The sequence below is a fragment of the Stomoxys calcitrans genome, chromosome 4, assembly GCF_963082655.1.
Source record: "Stomoxys calcitrans chromosome 4, idStoCalc2.1, whole genome shotgun sequence".
Lineage (NCBI taxonomy): Eukaryota > Metazoa > Arthropoda > Insecta > Diptera > Muscidae > Stomoxys > Stomoxys calcitrans.
In genome coordinates, this window is record NC_081555.1 from 145870805 (window position 1) to 145893165 (window position 22361).

General features: G+C 40.8%; 1 protein-coding gene across 3 annotated transcripts in view; it reads right to left on the reverse strand.

Moving 5' to 3' along the window:
* Window positions 1-5251: 5251 nt before the first annotated feature.
* LOC106082677 (glutamine-dependent NAD(+) synthetase) overlaps window positions 5252-22361 on the reverse strand; it is a 56512-nt gene continuing 39402 nt past the window's right edge. Inside the window, exons 1-7 of one of the 3 annotated variants that reach the window (XM_059367899.1) lie at window positions 22144-22204; window positions 17743-18160; window positions 12306-12395; window positions 12074-12239; window positions 9029-9174; window positions 7837-8958; window positions 5252-6255 (exon numbers count right to left, since the gene is read on the reverse strand). In XM_059367899.1, the coding sequence (XP_059223882.1) occupies window positions 5523-6255; window positions 7837-8958; window positions 9029-9174; window positions 12074-12239; window positions 12306-12395; window positions 17743-17888 (2403 nt within the window). In that variant the 5' untranslated portion in view covers window positions 17889-18160; window positions 22144-22204 and the 3' untranslated portion in view covers window positions 5252-5522. Of the gene's footprint in view, window positions 6256-7836; window positions 8959-9028; window positions 9175-12073; window positions 12240-12305; window positions 12396-17742; window positions 18161-18435; window positions 18524-22143; window positions 22205-22361 lie in introns of those variants that run through there. The other 2 variants (XM_059367900.1, XM_013245336.2) reach the window with 2 other exon arrangements.

A 22361-nucleotide genomic window follows, 5' to 3' on the forward strand; every position in this document is an offset into this window, starting at 1 on the left:
GTTTTCAAGGCCAAAAACGCTGTAACTCTTTCATTTTTTTGAATTTCGAAAATTTTCCAGCATTTCGCAATTCGAAATTCGAAGAAGATTCGTACAATAAACAGAATTATTTAAAATTTCACATTTTATTTTTTTGCATTTTTTTACCAAAGGCTAACAACCCCTTATGAAAATTTGCAATTTTTGATGCGAAAAAATTTTTTGAGTTGAGTATACAGTATTGAAGTTTATGGCAAAAAATTTGGATAAGGGCAACTCCTATGTTTTTTCTTCAAAAAACAAGCTCAAAATCGCATAACTAATATCCGAAAAATGCAAATAAAAATCAAAGTGAGTTTGAAATTACTGTAACATTGTTTTGCGAATTTCAAAATTCTGAGGACACCGTTGGATTCGTGAAGAAAATCTCTTTCCTTAGAGGTGCAGGATGAAGCAATGCTGTAAATTTTTCTGTGAAAAATATCACTAAAACCAATTGTTTTTGGGTGTAAAAATTCAAGATCGTTTTCAAGGCCAAAAACGCTGTAACTCTTTCATTTTTTTGAATTTCGAAAATTTTTCAGCATTCCGCAATTCGAAATTCGAAGAAGATTCGTACAATAAACAGAATTACTTAAAATTTCACATTTTAATTTTTTTGAATTTTTTTAGCAAAGGCTAACCCCTTATGAAATTTGCAATTTTTGATGCGAAATAATTTTTCGAGTTGAGTATACAGTATTGAAGATTATGGGAAAAAATTCGGATTAGTGCAACTCCTATGCTTTTTCTTCAAAAAAACAAGCTCAAAATCGCATAGTTAATATCCGAAAATTGCTAAAAAATCAAGGTGAATTTGAAATTGCTGTAACATCTTTTGTTTTGCGAATTTCAAAATTTTGAGGACCATGAGGTCGTCTTTCGAATTCTATGAGGTCGTCACCAGTAATATTAGGAGTCAGAAGAAAATTCTTTCTGCCAAATTTCGAGAGAATCGGTTAACAAATGAGTACTTTATTGCAATATTTCTCATTTCTACCGGACGAACATATACATGGGAGCTATATCGAAATCTAAACCGATTTCTAAGAAGTTCACCAGTAATGTCGAGAGTCATAAGAAAATCCTTTCTGCCAAATTTTGAGAGAATCGGTTAGCAAATTACTATTTTATTGCATTATTACTGCAAATCGGACGAACGTATATATGGGAGCTATATCCAAATCTGAACCGATTTTCATGAAGTTCATCAACAATGTCGAGAGTTCAAAAAAAATCTTTCCTGGGAAATTTCGAGTGAAATGGTTAGCAAATGACCATTTTATTTCAATATTACTGCAAATCGGATGAACATATATATGGGAACTAAATCCAAATCTGAACCGATTTTTTTCCAATTTCAATAGGCTTTGTCTCTAGGCCGATAAACATACCCGTTTCAAATTTAAAGACGATCGGATGAAAATTGCGACCTGTAGTTTGTACACAAATTAACAATGACAGACAGACAGACATAGCTAAATCGAATCAGAAAGTGATCCTGAGTCGATCGGTATACTTGTCCTTTTGGGTGTTACAAACAAATGCACAAAGTTATAATACCCTGTACCAAGTAGTAGTGTAGGGCATAAAAACCTCAGGCGGTTAAACGCTACGAAAAAGAAACGCAGAAAGACGGACATGTCTAAATCGTGTCACGAAGAATTTCTGAATCGGTTCGCACATTTTATCGCAGCCGCAGTAATGGCACAGGTTAACGTTAAACGATCACCAAAACATTTCATGGAGGCTACCGTAGCGCAGAGGTTAGCATGTCCGTTTTTGACGTTGAACGCCTGGGTTCGAATCCTGGCGAGACCATCGGAAAAAATTTTCTGCGGTGGTTTTCCCCTCCCAATGCTGCCAACATTTGTGAGGTCCTATGCCATGTAAAACTTCTCTCCAAAGAGATGTCGCACTGCGGCACTCCGTTCGGACTCGGCTATAAAAAGGAGGCCCCTTATCATTGAGCTTAAACTTGAATGGGACTGCACTCATTGATGTGTGAGAAGTTTGCCCCTGTTCCTTAGTGGAATGTTCATGGGCAAAATTTGCAAAATATTTCATCATAGCTTACTGTCATCTAAGGGAAGAAAATGGAAGGTATGCGTTTCCTTATGCGTGAAAAAAAAAATTCTTTATAGCATGGGACAGTCTAATGTCCATAGTGGCATGGGGCGGATTGATACCCGCTTCCTCCGCGTCAAGCTAACCTAACCTAGACCAAGAAACTTAGAACTACTTTCAGCTAAAACCAGTAAGGAAAGGCAAAAGTCGGGCGGGGCCGTCTATATTATACCCTACACCACAGAGAAAGTAGAAGATAACTTTCAATGCACGGAACCTATGTTGAAATCTTGTCTGATACCTATTGAATAGAATATTCCTTTAAGATTTTCTTACAATAAGACCCAAATTGTGGCTACTACAGCCTTAAAGGGGCATATCGGATGAAAGATATATGTCAGAGCTATATCTAAATCTGGACCGACTTTGATGGAATTTTGCACTCGTATTAGGACATCAAAAAAAAAAACACCTCGTGCTAAATTTTGTGAAGATCGGACCAAAATTGTGGCAACTACAGCCTTAAAAAGCCATATCGGATGAAAGATATATATGGGAGCTATATCTAAATCTGGACCGATTTTTATGAAATTTTGCACACCTATTGGGACGTTAAATAAAACGTATCGTGCGACATTTTTTAAAGATCGGACCAAAAGTGTGGCTTCTACAGCCTTAAAAAGCCATATCGGATGAAAGATATATATGGGAGCTACATCTAAATCTGGACCGATTTTTATGAAATTTTGCACACATATGAGGACGTCAAATAAAACATTTCATGCTAAATTTTGCAAAGATCGGACCAAAAATTTTGCCTTCTACAGCCTTAAAGGGTCATATTGGATGAAATATATATGTCGGAGCTATATCTAAATCTGGAACGACTTTAATGAAATTTTGCACACGTATTGGTACGTCAAATAAAACATCTCGTGCTAAATTTTGTAAAGGTCAGACCAAAATTGTGGCTTCTACAGCCTAAAAAGACCATATCGGATAAAATATATATATGGGAGCTTAATCAGCTAAATCAGGCCCTATTTTGACGAAATTTTGCACAAATATGAGGACATCAAATAAAAGATCTCATGCTAAATTTTGCAAAGATCAGACCAAAATTGTGGCTTCTACAGCTTTAAAAGTCCATATCGAATGAAAGATATATATGGAAGCTATATCTAAATCTGAACCGATTTTGTTCAAAATCAATAGCGGTCGTTCTTGGGCCAAAGAAATGGCATGTGAAAAATTTTGTGACAGTCGGGGAAAAAATGCTATCTGTACCTTGACCAGCCGACACGGGATAGCTGTGAGCTAGAGCTGGCAAAATATCGATAGCACTATCGATATTTAATTTTTCGACTGAATATCGAATGATATTTTTCCGATGGATACTATCGCAAAAGTTCAATTTTTTGCAAAATTAAACAAAAAAAAGCAATCCGACACTGAATGCATCCTTAAAAAAAAACACTGAATGCATCCTTTAACACATTGTGCCTATAGAGTGCGCAATTTTCATCCGATTAGGCTAACATTTTATACAATGATCTGGGTTTTATTTGGTCTGTACATTGATATTGCCTCTATATAAATCGATCTCCTGATTTTTATTTTCCATTTTCGTTTGAAATATAGGTGATGGGAAATGAACGATAGAATCGTTACTATCGATATTTATTGGGTTGCCCAAAAAGTAATTGCGGATTTTTTAAAAGAAAGTAAATGCTTTTTCAATAAAACTTAGAATGAACTTTAATCAAATATACTTTTTTTACACTTTTTTTCTAAAGCAAGCTAAAATTAACAACTGATAACTGACAGAAGAAAGAATGCAATTACAGAGTCACAAGCTGTGAAAAAATTTGTCAACGCCGACTATATGAAAAATCCGCAATTACTTTTTGGGCAACCCATCGATAGTTTGCAAGCTTTACTGTGAGCACTACACAGGCTGGAACAATGGGGTCCGATCTGTGTGATGTTCATTGCTGTCAGGAGAAGATTAGCTGAGTGCTACCGGGCGCGTCCACAGGTTGTGGATAGTGGAATGCTCCATACAGAGTAACTGCAACGGCGGTCGGTCACAATCAGCGGTATCGAGCGGAGAGTCTCAGTGAGAGGCCGGGCGGCACCGGCTCTTGCACAAATTCTGAGTGCCTATGATGCTCGATATGACAAGGCGAGTTATTGGCGACTTTAAATAACCAATGGCCACTCTGTTCCCGCGGCGATCGGTCATATAGACCGGGACGAGCTTGACGAGGATCGCCACCTCCACATAAAAATGTGGCTACAACAACATGTACCTTAATTACAAGAATACGTGGACCGACAGACAAACAGACGGACATAGCTTAATCGAATCAAGTATACTTATCCCGGCATGGGATAGCTGTGAGCACCCCACAGGCTGGAACATTGAGGTCCGGTCTGAGTGCTGTTCATTGCTGTCGCGAGAAGCTTAGCTGCGAGCTACCGGGCGCGTCCACAGGTTACGGATAGTGGAATGCTCCATACGGAGTAGCTGCAATGGTAGTCGCGGACAATCAGCGGTATCGAGCGGAGAGTCTCGGTGAGAGGCCGGGCGGCACCGGCTCTTGCACAAATACTGAGTGCCTATGATGCTCGATATGACAAGGCGAGTTATTGGCGACTTTAAAAAACCAATGGCCATCATGTTCCCGCGGCGATCGGGACGAGCTCGCCACCACCACATGAAAATATGGCTACAACAACATGTACCTTAATCACAAGAATACGTGGACAGACAGACGGACATAGTCCAATCGAATCAGGTGTACTTATCGATGGGTCTAGTTCTTCTCCTTCTTAGCATTGCCAACAAATGCACAAATTTATAATACCCTGTGGTGGTGTAGGGTATAAAAACAACAGTTTTGCAATGACAAGTTGTTAAGCTAACTCATCAATATGAAGTACTCTGTAATCTATGTTGGCCAAGTAAGAGTAGCAGATTTTAATTTATACGAAATACTCCTTTCGTCTAAACATTGCAATGGAATATTTGAAAAAAATAGCTAAGAAAATCAAAGAAATTCTAAAATATAAGGAAATTTATTTTCACATAAGAATTCTTAAGGATAATCTAAGCGAAATTAAAAAAAAATTAAAATAAAAGCCAAACAACAATAAACTGAAATTAAGTGCTAAAAAGAAGTTTATTTCCCATATGTATCAGCTAAATTAGGATCTTTTACTTTTGTTAAAGCGAGTTTTCAATTTCCTTTTTCTTTGTTTTTAGGTTTTTTGTTTTTTCCTTTAAGTTTTTTTTGTTCTTAATTCCTTTTTTGTTTGTTCTATAATTGGTCAAATTGTTCTTTAAATAAAATGTTAACAAAGCACTGGGACTTCTCTGAGTTTTCCATTTGTCTTCGTAGTCTTCGCAATACCGTAGCGCAAAAAACCTTTTATTAGACCGGTATGCCGGTACGATCTTTGATTTTTCCCAAAACATTGACATGCACCTTGGCATAGCCACTGGATTTTTTACCCAAAGCACCAAGGCTGCCGCTGGGTGCGGTACCCAGCGGTGTGGCTGTGGAGGCAGCGGCCACATCTACCGAAGATGTGGACAACGGTGATGAGTGTTTCGAATCACTCTGTTGGTGTTGGTGATGGTGGTGGTGGTGATGATGGTGCGACGATGATCTATGTGTCGACTCTTGTGATGACAGCAGATCATCGGTACTGGGCCGTGCATGCGCTGAAGTCGATGGCGTATAAATCGGTTGCAGTTTATCGACTTCATCATCAATGGCCTTAAATTGCCAACTCCAATTGGCTCGATATAAGAAGGGACGATGATCGAAACGATTATCATCGGGACTATAGCTTTCGGCATGCACCGAGGGTGTTAGAACAGTCATCTTATGACGATTGATGGCATAGCATCTAAAGAAGTGTTTGACTTTATCTGCAACTTCCTTGGGACTAAGATCACCTTTCCAGGTGGCCACTAGACGACAAAACATACTATATGGTCCACAGCATGATTGTTTGCGTAGGCGGCCATATTCACTGAGTTCAGCATAGGTCATTCCCATGTCTTGCTCATCGGTTTGCATTAACTGGCCATCTTGTAATGGTTCCAGTTCGGCAGTGGGTGGAGCTTCAATAATTGACTCGAGTATAGGTAGATTGTATCTGAAAGAAACAAAAACAACAATAACAACAAAATTCAATGTTTTGTAAATATAATATACAAATAATTTGTATACCCTCCACCATAGGATGGGGGTATACTAATATCGTCCTTCCGTTTGTAACACATCGAAATATTGATCTGAGATCCAGCAAATGCAAATTTGCCCATGAACATTCCATTAAGGAATTGGGGCTGACTTCTCACAAATCAATGAGTGCTGTACGATTCAGTTTTAAGCTCAATGATAAGGGACCTCCTTTTTGTAGCCGAGTCCAAACGGCGTGCCGCAGAGCGACACCTCTTTGGGGTGAAGCTTTTATGTGGCAAAGTACCTCAGAAATGTCGCCAGCATAAGGAGGGGATTACCACCGCTGAAAAATTTTCGGATGTTCTTGCCAGGATTCGAACCCAAGGGTTCAGCGTCATAGGCGGACATGCTAACTTCTGCGCTACGATAGCCTTCATCTGAGACCCTACAAATATATATATATTCTTGATCGTCATGACATTCTTAGTCGATTTAGCCATGTCCGTACGTCCGTCTGTCTATACTGCAGTTGTCAGACCTATAATGTTATATGGTGTTGTGGTCTGGTGGACGGCGCTTCAAAAGTCCACCTACTGTTCAACAGTAAGCCGGATCCAAAGGATGGCTTGTTTTCGCATCACAGCCGCACTGAGGACGACACCATCTCCCGCACGGGATAACTGTGAGCACCACACAGGCTGGAACTTTGAGCTTCGATTTGTGTGGTGTTCAGTGTTATCAGGAGAAGCTTAGCTGCGAGTTACCGGGCGCTACCACAGGTTGCGGATAGTGGAATGCTCCTGGAATACGGAGTAGCTGCAATGGCAGTCACGGACCATCAGCGGTATCGGGCAGAGAGTCTCAGTGACAGACCGGGTGCCTATGATTCTCGATATGATAAGGCGAGTTATTGGCGCCTTTAAATAACCAATGGCCACCCAGATCCCGCGACGATCGGTCCTTAGGACCGGAACAAGCTTGCTCACCTTCAGGAACTTGACGAAGATCGACACCTCCATATGAAAATGTGGCTACAACAACAACATCATCCTCTTCCCCGCATTCCCTACACAAGATAACACTTGCCACAGCGATTTTGCGTAATTGAGCTCGTCAGCCTGATGTAACTCCCATATAAATCGACCTCCGAGAGCACCAGTTCTTGTCTGATTTGGTAACGATTTCTCCCATGACCTTCAACATACATACTAAATATGGTCTGAATCCGTCCTTAACCTATTATAGCATCCACATTAACCGATGTCCCGATTTTATTTCTTGAACCCTTATCGGGGGCAAGTTTTCTACTATGGTCTCTAACATCCAAACCAAGTATTGCAGGAATCGGTTCATAACCTGATATAGCTCTAATAACAAAGCAATTTCTATCGATTATCCCATTTGTTTGCAATCCTTGGTGGAGGGTATATAAAATTCGGTCCGGTCGAACTTAGCACTTCTTTTCTTGTTTCTTATCAGCACAAATTATTAATGATATCAATGATGCGGAATCTAGCACTGTTTCAACCCATAATATAAATTTTCCACTTACTTGTCTTTGGCATAGCATAAAAATCTTCTCAGATCCGTTTTCGATATACCACCTATGGGATTCACATCAGCCGATGAGCAATCGTATTTTGTCAAATAGCCCCTCAACGATTCGTCGACATTGGCGGAGCCCAGGACCAACAAACCGCCAGGACGATTGCGTACCCACAGCATGAGTTGAGCAAAAATATAGGCCAATACCATGCGTATGCGAGATTGTATATTCTGCAAGGCTAGATTTTGACGTGCACATCCTCCCTGAGTACGAAAACGTGGCGTCAAACCAGTGACGGCATTGAATATGCCCAACAGAGCATTGACAGCGGTATCAATGCTTATCTCAATGTGATAACTACCCAATTGGCTGGCCAATTGTGAGGCACGACGACGAGTCTCTTTACTCGAATTGACACTTCCCATGAAGCAGGTGACCAAGAGACGATTACACAAGGCAGCTGGATTATCGGGTGTGTACTCATGATCGGCCAAAATTTTGCGTATATCATGCAGAACTTGAGGATCTCCAGATTGAACGGCGCTCACAATCATGCGACACATGGAATGTACTATTGTGGCGGAACTGCTTGAATCCACACCGCCAGACAGGGGTAAAAAGAAACCGCCTTGTCCAGAACGTCTCAAGTAATCCCATAACCAACAGGCCGGACCCATGGCTATCTCCTCTTCGGGCGTATGATAGATCCACTGCATGGGAGTACTGGCAGTTTTAAATATATCACAATGGGTAGACATTTCAAAATCACAGTTGATGCGTGGATATGTGGGAGCTGAGGCAGCCATTGAACAGCGGGAACGTTGGGCCACACGATATGCACGTATTTCCTCCAAATCGATGGTGGCTAAAGTAACTTCCACATCTTGCAGGGAGAATTGTTTGCCGCGACCAATAATCTCCCCATTTAAAGCTATGGCCGAGCAGCCATTGAAGAACACCCTTTGACCATCACAGCCGCGCAGATTGCTAAAGAGATAGGCACCGCCAGCCTTAAAACTGGCATTGCGTATCAAATCGGTGGTAATGTGGGCTTTACGCAATTCCATATAGCTGCCGGAACTATTGACAATGATCTCCACTCCGGAAAGGGACATGTCAATGTGTTTGCTGAAATAATTAAAATGAGGGAGCAGATGAATTTGATGCATTGGAGATTATAATTTGTTCTCTTTCCTACCTTTTGACATTCCACAGCTCTTCGCAGATTTCATAGCCAATGCAAGTATCTCTGGTGGCTATAACAGCATCACCAAAGGGCACAGTATCCTGGCCTGTATGTTGTGATATCATTCGAGGTAAATAGAAATCCTCCGTCTGTAAAGCCTGCAAGGGGAGGGAAGAGATTTTGAATAATTTTTTTTTTTGGTTAAGTGATAACGCCGTTCTGTTGTATAGATTGTGACAATTCAATATTTAAAAAATAAATTTTGATCTACCTTTAGATACATGGACCCATTTTCGAACTAAACCCCCTGCGAGGGACCATATGGTAGGTTATGTTAAGTGGCAGTTACTTTGAGAGTATTTAGTCTATTTTACTACACAGTTTGAGCACCAGGGTAGTTGAGTTTGTGGGAGCTCTGTTTACCAGTGCGGTGCGTTCGATTTCCACGGAGGTTTTGGTCTTTCGCTACCATGGTATTACAATGGACAGAAATTGTCTAAGTGACTTGATTTTAGACTGCCACTGCAACCTTACAGCAATCCCATGGCAGCCGGTTGTATGCACCGGATTGACCCGATGGAATCCTCTTCGGCAAGGGCTGCCGCCTCAGTGTTCGTGTTCGTCTTGTTTCGTCGTGGGAGAGGTGCATCCTGATCCTTCTGGTCCGTGCCGTGATTGAAAAGAACCCCGGACCCTGGTTCTGTTTGATTTGCCAGAACCGCCTCCATCATCGGTCGGTATAGGTGAGGTGTAACTGGTGCAGGAGTGGGTAAATTGCCGATCTTGCTCTGACCTCACTACGGGAGTATGGTCATACTGGATATGTTGCAAGGTGCTGTGCGAACATAGCCAGCAGTGGGTCACAAGCGTCGTCGTCGTCGGACTATGTGACCCCCCCGACCTCTCCCGTGCGGCAATTTACGCAACGTCAACATCCCAGAACCAATATTGTTAGGCAAGTACCGGGCAATGTATCATTCTTACAACTAAACTGTCAACGGTCTCCGTGGCAAGATCGATGAGATTTTGGATTTTATGAGTCGGAAGTATATATTGTTCGCAGCGATCCAGGAGACCAACACCTGCAGCTTGCACAGTTGTCATGGATACAATATGCTTCGTAAGGATCGCTTAAGGAATGGAGGTGGGGGATTGGCCTTCGTGATACACCATTCCGTGCAATATAGACCCATCTCGCCTGCGTCTGGCGCTAGTGACCCCTACATCGAGTGCATGGGGATAGCAGTCAGATCCGGTGCTGCCGCGATAGAACTATACAACGTGTACATACCGCCGATTGGTAGCTGTGTCCCGATTAATGGCCAGGCTTACAACCCCGACATAAGTGGGTTGCTATCTGGCCATAATCGTCTGGTTCTAAGGGATTTTAATGCGCATCACACTTCATGGCATTCTCCCCTTGGTAACGACCAGAGTGGCATAGCTTTGCCAGGCTCCACGTTTTGCACGGTGAATGAGGATGCCCTCGCTAGGATTACGAGGAGGTGCAACAGCTCTCCAGACATTTTCATTGCATCTCATGATCTTTTGAGTGACGTATCCTGGCAAGCCGTTATCTCTTTGGGGTCAGACCACCTATTCTTTATTCTCACCATCGACCGACTTCATAACCTCTGAACGCCGGACGTTTATCAATCAGAAGAAGGCCGATTGGGCTGGCTTCAGAGGGCATAACAATCGCCGCTTCAGTGAACTGCCACCCCCCTCGGATGTGCTAGTTGCCGAGAGGAAATTCCGAGACATCATTAACGCAACAGCCGCTCGCTTTATACCAGATCATTGAATACCCCAAATGCGGCCCAATTTCGCGGCGCAGGCAGTGGTACTCGTGATGGGAGCGAGCGTGATGGGATTCGTTGTATGGACTCCACTAACCCCAGCATCAGCGAGCTGAATTTGGAAATAAACAGGGTAGTCAACGAACATAGCGTAATTTGTAGCTGGAACCTAGGCACCGATTTAGGCAAGTTGTGGTCTACTGTTAAGTCACTCTCGAACCCCGGTAGACGGGATGACAGGAGCTCTGTCACTTTTGGTGATGTAACCGTGACTGATCCGAAGAGATGCGCCAGGTTGTTCAACCTTCAATTTATTGGCCATCCCGAGAGTGACAGGGCAAGGAGGAGCCTTTTGCTGTATCCTTGGTCTCCGATGGACAGCCACAATTTACCGTGGGTGAAGTAACGAATATCATCTATGGCGGCAAGGCGTTGGGTTCCGACGGAATCTCTACATTGATGTTGAAGAATCTCGATTTACCTGGAGTTGAGTACCTTCCTACTGTCTTCAACCAGTTTTTGAACACTCTTATAGTTCCCGATGTCTGAAAAATGGGCAGAGTGATCCCGCTACTGAAGCCTGGTAAGGACCCGAGTTTAAGGGAGTCGTACAGACTGATCTTTCTTCTCTCACGAGTAGCAAAGACGCTTGAGGCATTACTCCTCCCGAGCCTCGTAGGAGAATTTCCATTCGCCGAGCATCGACATGGAATTCGAAGACTGCATAGCACAACAACTGCTTTGCATGCCATCACAGCACACATTTGCCATGGCTTCAATCAGCACACGCCATGTAATAGGACAGTCCTCGCGGCACTGGACCTATCGAAGGGATTCGACAGGTCCAGTGCCAGCCATGCCAAATTTTTTGAGGACATCGTCAACACGTCCTTCCAGCCAGGCCTGAAACGCTGGGTCGCAAATTATCTGTGTGGTCGCCAGTCATTTGTGGAATTTAGGGATAGGAAGCCGAAGCACCGTAGAGCGAAACAGGGAGTTCCCCAAGTGGGGTGATATTCCGGCACTGTTTAACCTCTCCTATCCTCCATTCCACCCCCTCCAGACGGCATAGAGGTCGTATCATATAAATTTACAAAAAATGCCTATTTTGAACTACCTTTGCCCAAAGAGGGTATTTTTGGGAATTTTGTAAAAAATATCGGTCAGCATTTATTTTTAGTTGTTTAAGGACACTTTTATCTGCAAAACTCGTTTTTTTTTTAATTTTTTTCAATTTGAATTTGTTTTAAATATTTACCTTGGTCCATGGTGTAAACCATCTTGTCTCACGATAATTTCCATCATCACAGTTGGACATTTTTGGTCGTATTAATAAAATTTTGCGATTGAAGAAGGCCACACGGCAATTATAGGCCACATTGCGATGCATTACCGGCATGCCAACATCGATCAGCATATGTTCACTGAAAATTGGGGAAAAACAAGTGTTAATGTCAGCTCCTCAAAATTCGGAAGAAATTTTTACTTACCATATGGGCGACATCATAATTTCTAGCAAAACTTCCCATGAATGCAAGTAGGTGTCAGGTTCCCGAAAGTGGTCTTCACAACTGTAACCACTGCAAAGAAAAACAAACGGAAAAATTCCAAAAATTAGATACACACTGTAAAGAAAAATTAAAAAGTAAAAAGAACTTAAGTTCAGCCCGGTCAAACTGTATTGGTCGATCTTGACCCTACCCGGTAGGTATGTTGAGGGGCCTAACGTAACTTTCTGTGTCAAATTTCAACGATATCGGTCAATAAATGCACCTTTTATGGGTCCAAGACCTTAAATCGGAATATCGGCATATATGACAGCTATATTCACATAGAGTACGATCTTGAGCATACTTAGTACGGAAGTCAAGGGGCTTAATGAAACTCGCTGAGTCACATTTCAGCAAAATCAGGCAATAAACACGGCTTTAATGAGCCAAAAACATTAAATCGGCAGATCTGTATATATGACAGCTATATTCAAATATATATTCTTGTATTGACTATCGTAGGTACGAATTTCAACAAAATCGGGTTAGGTTAGGTTGAAAAGAGGGTGTATATATATTTATCCGCTCCATGCCACTATGGACATACACCTAAGCCAGTAATCGGCTTGTCGTGCGCTCTAAAAACTAAGCTCGAAAAAGAAAATTTTATGTTAGATATTCCATGCTACTTACAAAATCCTTAATTGTTTTCCATACCACTCCCCTAATTTGGTTCATGTCTGGTATTGGGTCCCCACCTTAATAGTGGTGTCTTTTAGCCGCGAAAACCGGGCAATGATATAGGAAATACACATTTTACACATTCTATCACTTGCCACACCGATTTTGCATAAGTGAGCTCATAGTCCCCCGTTATGATACCAAATGCTACACTGACCTCCTTTTTACTGCCTTTCAGTAATAGCCTCGTCTTCTCACTATTTAGATCTCTCCATAGGATTTACGCCGTCCTATCAACTGTTTCGCTGTTCCACAGTGTTCCATGCCTTCGTCGCCCACCCCCTTAACTCGAACTGCATCGACCCTAAAGGCTTCGGGTTAACTAAGTTTATTGACGGCAGTCCTCTGGGATTCACTGCAAAATTGTCTGCCCTTCCATTCCCCCTTACTCCGTTATGGGCTGGCACCCAAAAGATAACGGATTGTGCCATCCTTGGAGAAGGCGTTAATCTCCTTCTTATATTCCAATACTGTTCGTGATCTTACCGTCCGTCCTGATTGTTATTGCCCTTATGGCCTGTTTACTGTCCGTAAAGATGTTCATACTCGACGTCCTCACGTTAGCACCACCTCTGGCAATCCGTGATCGTCCGGATGTCCACCTGCAGGACCGTATTATGGTCAGGCAGATCGCAGTCTCTGGGTTCTCAATGTACACCGCCAGGCCCACTCTGTTCTCTAGCTTTAATCCATCCGTGTGAAATGATCTTCCTGATGGCAATACTAGGGTTCCGTAAGTCCAAGATTGTGCCGCTGGCAGCAGTGCCTCGCACTCGACCTCTAGGAATCCAATTGGAAACCTCCTCCATTCCTTACAGGTTTTCTACCGTCGCCTCGATTATACCGCGATGGTATGAGATTCTCTCATCCTCAATCCATTCTCCCATCGTCATAAGTCTCATAGCCGCAGCGGTTGTCTCACATTTAATCTGTTTATCAATGGGTCGGATATCGGATTATAGTGCCCTAGTAGGCGTGGTCCTCATCGCTCCATCTATGCCAAGACAACATGTTCTCTGAACCTGTTGTATGGCCCTTATGTTGTACTTTTTCTCCATAGCGGTCCACCAAACTACTGAGGCGTAAGTAAGTATTGGTCTAATTACGCTCCGGTAGAGCCAGAGGACTATCCTTGGATTCAGGCCTCATTTCGAGCTTACGGCCTAGAAAGTGGCCAACATCTGTATGCCTTTTCAGTACTCTACTGAATGTGACACTTTCAATAAAGTTTCCTATCCAAGATCATTCCTTTCATTTGACCTTGTCAGATATCGAAATCATCTTCGGCGACTAAGAATATATATTGCACTATTAACCACATTTCCTGATAGGAAGGCTGTAGATAGAGAGACTCATATTAAGCACATGTAGAAGGTGTAAAGAATGGCTTGCGGTAGAATCACGGGTTGAGATACACATCGTAGGTTGCTGGGTATACCACCTATTGAGGTTCCACAGTTCTACAGTTCCACATCATGAACTATAGCTGCAGATAGTACACTAAGGAAAATCCCAGACATATGGCAAGGAGACCGATTCAGGATATGATCTTTAGGATTCACTTTCCACTTTCCAATATCAGTTGACCACAAATCATGGAAGTACTGATAGAACAGCGCCAGATAATCCACATTACGACGATTCTCAAGGGTGGCAATAGAGTCGAATACCCTACCGACTCAAATCAATGCCGTCGTTCTCCTCTATACATTGTCCAGTAGCTGCAAGAATGATTTCGGCCTTATGAAAGCGGTATGGATGGTAAGAAAATCAGACGGGCACCATTTAAGGCATCTTAAGCCAACTTTATCTTAATCTTAATTTGTTTAATCCAACGGATATCATATTGTATCTTCATGCCCAGAACATCAAGATCTTCTGATTGCTCAACAATTATATAGAGATGAACGTAATTGGTCAGGGAATCGTTTCTGTGCCAATAACCAGCACTGAGTCTTCCGTGCATTAAAATTCACTCGATTAATTCGATGCCATTCAGAAATCGCTAGCAAATCCTGGCAGAGTGTATCGTCCATAATTTGCCTCTTGTCCTCAATCTCTCGAAGACTCGGTCTATGGTCGAATGACGCAGTTCACTGTCATCCGCAAATGATTACATCGGATTTTATGACTGACTCAACAGATTGTTGATGAAAATAGGAAAAAGAGAAGGAGAAAGGACAGATCCCTGAGGTACACCTGCGGTCAATTGATGCTCACTGGATGGGAATCCATCTACAACGATTCGTATAGTGCGATCTCTGGGAAAGCTTTAAATAAATCGAACGAAGCCATTACCGACACCAAATGCAACAAGCTTTGATAGAAGTGCACCCTGCCAGACCCTATCAAATGCCTTGGAGATATCTAGAGCCACAACCTGACATTCACCAAACTGTTGGATTGAGCGACTCCATGAGGTCGCACGTAGAGTGATTTCTACGCAACCCATACTGTTTCGCTAAGAAGACAATTAGACTCTAAATACCTCACATGATGGTGATTAACCATGCTCTCCATAAACTTGGGGAGAGCGGAGCATATCGCTATTGGCCGTTTATTCGAATGGTTATTCGTCTCACCCTTCTTGGGTAATGACTGAAAGTTCGCAACCTACCATTGCGCCAGGAAGACTCCCGCATGGTAAGCAAGTTTCAAAGGTTGGTTAATGGACGAGCAAGTAGGCCTGGCAAACTATCGATAATCACAACCTCTGATATTTTCGATATTCCTACACTCATAGAAAAAAGTTTCCTGAAAATAGCAAACACTTTCTGCTGAATATTAGTAGTTAATTTTGCTGCTATTGTAGCAGTAGTTCTGCTATTACAGCAGCAGTACTGCAATTTCAGAGTAGCAGGCTAACTGCTGTAAAGTCTGTTGTTTACTTAAAATGACTGCTGCTTAATTATGAAGGGGATGTTAGAACAAACAAGTAAAAGTGTGCTAAGTTCGGCCGGGCCGAATCTTATATACCCTCCACCATTGATCGCATTGGTCGAGTTCTTTTCCCGGCATCTCTTCTTAGGCAAAAAAGGATATAAAACAAGTAAAAGCGTGCTAAGTTCGGCCGGGCCGAATCTTATATACCCTCCACCATGGATCGCATTTGTCAAGTTCTTTTCCCGGCATCTCTTCTTAGGCAAAAAAGGATATAAGAAAAGAGTTACTCTGCTATTAAAACGATATCAAGATATGGTCCGGTTCGGACCACAATTAAATTATATCTTGGATCGGGCTATAGACCGATTCAGACCATAATAAACACGTTTGTTGATGGTCATGAGAGGATCCATCGTACAAAATTTCAGGCATATCGGATAATAATTGCGACCTCTAGGGGTCAAGAAGTCAAGATCCCAGATCGGTTTATATGGCAGCTATATCAGGTTATGAACCGATTTAAACCTTATTTGACCCAGTTGTTGAAAGTAAAAATAAAATACGTCATGCAAAATTTCAGCCAAATCGGATAGGAATTGCGCCCTCTAGAAGCTCAAGAAATCAAATCCCCAGATCTGTTTATATGACAGCTATATCAGTTTATGAACCGATTTGAACCATACTTGGCACAGTTGTTGGATATCATAACGAAATTCTTCGTGCAAAAATTCATTCAAATCGGATAAGAATTGTGCCCTCTAGAGGGTCAAGAAGTCAAGACCCAAGATCGGTTTATATGGTAGCTATATCAGGTTATGGACCGATTTGAACCATACTTGGCACAGTTGTTGGGTATCATAACAAAACACGTCGTGCGAAATTCCATTTCAATCGGATAAGGATTGCGACCTTTAGAGGCTCAAGAAGTCAAGACCCAAGATCGGTTAATATGGCAGCTATATCAGGTCATGGACCGATTTGAACGATACTTGGCACAGTTGTTGGATATCATAACAAAACACGTCGGGAAAAATTTCATTCCAATCGGATAAGAATTGCGCCTTCTCGAGGTTCCAGAAGTCAAGACCCAAGATCGGTTTGCTTTACTCCTTCGAAAGTTAGCGTGCTTTCAACAGACAGACGGACGGACATGGCTAAATCGACATAAAATGTCACGACGATCAAGAATATATATTCTTTATGTGGTCTCAGACGAATATTTCAAGTAGTTACAAACAGCATGACGAAATTAGTATAGCCCCATCCTATGGTGGAGGGTATAAAAATATGGCAGTATGGAAACGCTGAAGAAAGCCATTCTAAGGGATTTGACCAAAATAACGGCAGATTCCACTCTTGCCGCTTATAACAAGCTTTTTTACGACTCAGGGCAATAGTCAAAGCAAAAAGGTGGTCATATCGAGCAAAAGTGAATTGACTCTGATATTTAGATTAATTTATCACATTTTTGTGCTATGAATCAATACAAAAAAAATTTGGCCTTTTGAATTCGTAACACTCCGTGTCAGCTATCCTGTACTAACATCATCCTACTTAACCAGACCAGAATTTTCCATTAATTTTTCTTGTTTCCCTGTCCATGGTTTCCGCCGGATTTCCTTTTCTGAATATTTTAAAAATTTTCATATCCTTCATACCTTTAATCCAAATCCTTCATACCTTTGAATTTCCCAAATGATGTTTGCTTTCGTAATTGTCCTTTTTTTTCCATAGTTAGCCCCAAAGGCAAAAAACATACTTTCTCCACCCATAAATGTTAAGGTTATAAATTTCCGCATTCATTTCCACTTACCTTACTTCCAGTTCAGGACCGGTGCGATATGATGCCCCCATATCTTTGGCTTCCATAATTGATTGCAGGATACGTGCCAAATTACCTTCAAAATCTAAGGCCCATTGGTTTAAGGTTGAAACGGCTACTGTAATTTTACGACCCATGGTGAGGGTGAATGTCTCGAGATGATATGATAACAAAAATCCACAAAAATTTCCACAAAATGGTTATTGTCAATGTATTGGTCGCAGCAGTTGTCTAATGTTGTAGCCTCTTTTTTTCTTTCGATATGATGATATGAACTAAGGCAAATGTCCTTTTGTGGCGTTTCGGGCGATGGTGAGAAGGATATCAATTACCATGCCAGACAGAAAGTTAAATTTGAAAACAATTCAAATCCTTAGAGAAAAAAATATGCACGCAACAAGTCAATGCTCTGAAAGAAAAAAACGTAAACATAAAAAATTAGAAAAATACACAGACGCAAATATTAGATTCCTTATGCAAAGTAAGACAATAGAACAAAAAAAAACAATCACAATAATATTGTATTATGTATGCACATATAGATGTCCTAAGCTTTATAAAGACATACAGCTGGTTTTTGTATACTCGTCTAAATAAATTGCTTGCACCCAATTATTCAATTAAATCAAAATGGCAATTGTTCCATGAACAATGACAGTATGACTCACTAACTCACTCACTCACTCTAACTCTCCTTTTTCTTAGTCCTTAGTGCAAGCCAGAATAAAAAGAAATCCCCGTTGGTATTGCGAGTATACTTAAGAAATGTTTAGAAGCAAATAAACACTATGCAAGGATAACGTCAAGGAACTCTTGACTCCTTGGCAGCCAGACTGCATCGAATTGCCTCAGTTTGCATGCCTGTGTGCATGGCCTTTGTTTGCATGGATTGATGGCCTGTTATTGAGGTTGCCATGTGTGTAACTGACGTCTCTTTTTCGGTGTTCAGTTCACATTGTTGTCGTCATTTAGCAACGAATGTTTATTTATATGCAGGTGAATATTAGATGGGGTCGAAATCAAATTTTTTTTTAATTTGAAATATAACAAAATATTAAAAAAAAATTTATGTTGATACACTGTTTTTTATAGAAATAAATAAAAATTCTCCATAGAATAAAATTTTGACAAAAATTGCTATGAAAAATTTTTGATAGTTGTCTATAAAAATAAAATTTTTGAAAAATCTTATATATAAAATTCAATTTGTGTTTGTACCGATGTTGTGGCTATACCGATTACCTTGAAATTTTCACATATTGTGTTGGTTGGTCTGGAAGGAAACATAGGCTATATAATTTTTTGATATCGGGAGGGGGGCGGACCCTCCCCCTTACCCCAAAAGTACTACCCAAAAATAAAAGTGGACCGATCGGCACAATATGGGATTCAAATGAAAGGTATTCAAGAGTAGTGTACGAATTTCATAATAAAAGTTGGGTTCAAACACCTGGGGGGCCACCCCAGCCCCAAAACCCCTTAAAATAGGTTTATTTGTCGATCATGACAATATGGGACTCAAATGAAAGGTATTCGGGAGCAGATTACGAATATGGTCACGAAGTAGGAATGGCCGTTATAATTTCTTGATAACGGAAAAGGGCGGACCCTCCCCCGTTAACCTAAAAACACCAACCAAAATCAAAAGTGGACCGATAAGGACAATATGGGTATCAAATGAAAAGTATGCGGGAATAGATAACGAATCTGGGATACAAATTCATGTCGAAGTATAGAGGGACACCCCACCCCCACAAAAACGACCAAAATGGACACATTAGACAAACACGGATATATGGGACTCGGTTTGTTTGTTCTATATAGTCTGAAAAACGGCAGAACCAGTTTTCGCATATTGTGTAGGTTGGTCTGGAAGGAAACATAGGCTATATAATTTTTCGATATCGGGCGAGGACGGACCCTCCCGCTTATGACAAAAACACAACCCAAAATCAAAAAGGGACCGATCGAGGCAATATAGGTATCAAATGAAAGGTATTGGAGATAAGAATACGAATATGGTATTGAAATTTGAGTCTAAGTTCCTATCGGGTAGCCCGAAATAGGAATAGTCGTTATAATTTGTTGATAACGAAAGGGGGCGGACCCTCCCCCGTTACCCCAAAAACACCACCCAAAATCCAGAGTGGACCGATAAGGACAATATGGGTATCAAATGAAAAGTTTGCGGGAAACGATAACGAATCTAGGATACAAATTCATGTCGAAGTATAAAGGGACACCCCACCCCCACAAAAACAACCAAAATGGACACATTAGACAAACACGGACATATGGGACTCGGTTTGTTTGTTCCATGTAGACTGAAAAACGGCAGGACCAATTTTTGCATATTGTGTAGGTTGGTCTGGAAGGAAACATAGGCTATATAATTTTTCGATATCGGACGAGGACGGACCCTCCGGCTTATGACAAAAACACAACCCAAAATCAAAAGTGGACCGATCGAGGCAATATAGGTATCAAATGAAAGGTATTGGAGAGAAGAATACGAATATGGTATTGAAATTTGAGTGTAAGTTCCAATCGGGCCTCCCCAACCCTAAAACTCCCCCAAACAGAAATATTGGACGTTCGTTTTAATACGGGGCTCAAATGCAAGGTAGTCGGGAGTAGATTTCGAATCTGGCATAAAAAATCAGATTGAAGTATAAGGGATTAAGCCACCCCTCAAAAACGCCAATAGACCCATTATGAAAACATGATAATTGGTTGAACCAATTTTCTTAAAATGTTTGCAGATTGTGTAATGTGTCTGGAAGGCAACATAGGCTTTATCATTTTTAGATATCGGTTGGAGGCGGATCCTAACCCTTACCCCAAAAACGCCACCCATATCCGAAAGTGGTCCGATGGGCATATGGTATTAAAATTTGGAACCCCCCAACCCCAAAACTCCTTTAAACAGATATATTCTAAGTTCATGTCAATATGGGACTCAAATGAAAAGTATTAGGCAGTAGATTGCAAATATGGCATAAATTATTAGTCCCAACTAATCAGAGGTCGCCCACTCCCAAATACCCCCAAATGGGGATATTAGCCGACCATGGCTATATGGGACTCAAATTAAAGGTACTAGGGAGAAGATTACGAATATGACATAAAAATTTGCGTTCAAGTCTAGGTGGCGCTTTTCCTCCTAAAGATACGTCAAATGGGTTATTTGACCCATTATGACAATATGGGACTCAAATGAAAGGTATTTGAGAGTAGAAAACCAATTTGGTATTTAATTTTGGAGCCAAGAGGTACGCTCTAAAGTACCCCCTAAACTGAACTTCATTTCCGTTGGGGATAAAGAACGAATTTGATATATATTTTCAGTGCAAAGTGCCGGTGGTCGCCCCAGCCTAAAAATACCCTCCAAACGGTTCATATTTACCGACCATGGCAATATGGGACTCAAATTAAAGGGATTTCGAAGTGCAGCACGAATTTAATATCCATATTCGAATCGAAATGCCTGAGGTGCCAGCCATTCCCTAAAAATCACTTCTTACTACCCTACTTTTTAATAATACCAGGAACCGAGCAGGGGCATCAATGAGTGCTTTCCAATTCATGTTTAAACTCAATGATAAGGGACCTTTTTTTATAGCCGAGTCCGAACAGCGTCCCGCAGTGAGGCACCTCTTTGGAGAAAATGTTTTAAATGACCATGCATGGCATTGTACCCCGCAAATATCGCCAGGATTCGAACGAGTTCAGCGTCATAGTTTACAATGGCACAAATTCGATTTCGCATTCTGATATAAGACAGTTAAAGAAGGCGCAGCGTAGCGGGCCCGGTTCGGCTAGTTTTCTATAAAACTTAAATTTAGACAAAATTTTCTGTAAATTTTTTTTTGGCAAAATAAAAATTTGAAAAAATTTTCTATAACAATAAAAGTTGACAAAATTATCTAAAAAATTTGATTTTGACTAAATTTTCTTTAGAAACACAATTTTGAAAAAATGTTCTATTTAAAATCAAACTTTGACAAAGTTTGCTATAGAAATAAAATTTTGACAAAAACTTTTTTAGAAATGAAATTCTGACACAATTTTCTATTGAAATAAAAGTTTGCAAAGAAACAAAATTAGAAAAAAAAAATAAATTTTAACAAAATTTTGATAAAATTTTCAGTTAAATGATAAAATTTTCTTTAAAAGTAAAAACTTGACAAAATTTTGACAAAAGGAGACACAATTTTCTATAGAAATAAAATTTATACCAAATTTAAAGAAAGAATTTAACTAAATTCCCAAATTTATTATTTACAAATTTTAATTTGTTTTTTTCACTAAAATTACGTGATATCACAAGTTCGTTTTCATCTAATGTTTCTTGTGTTACTTGGTATTGTATTTTTGTTGTTTTGAACTTACCGGCTATTTACGTTGTTAGGAACGACGTTGTTGCCGGAATGACGTTGGTAAGCAGTCGCGTTAAAAAAGACTTTGGCAGATATGTACAAAGTTGTTCGTAGTTGTGGAGTAAACTGCAATACAATGGAATTTTGTATATCGATCAAGCAAATTCATTTTTGCGCGTTTACATATGCCCTACAACTTTTGGTGGGCCAAACATTCCCCAAAAGGGAATG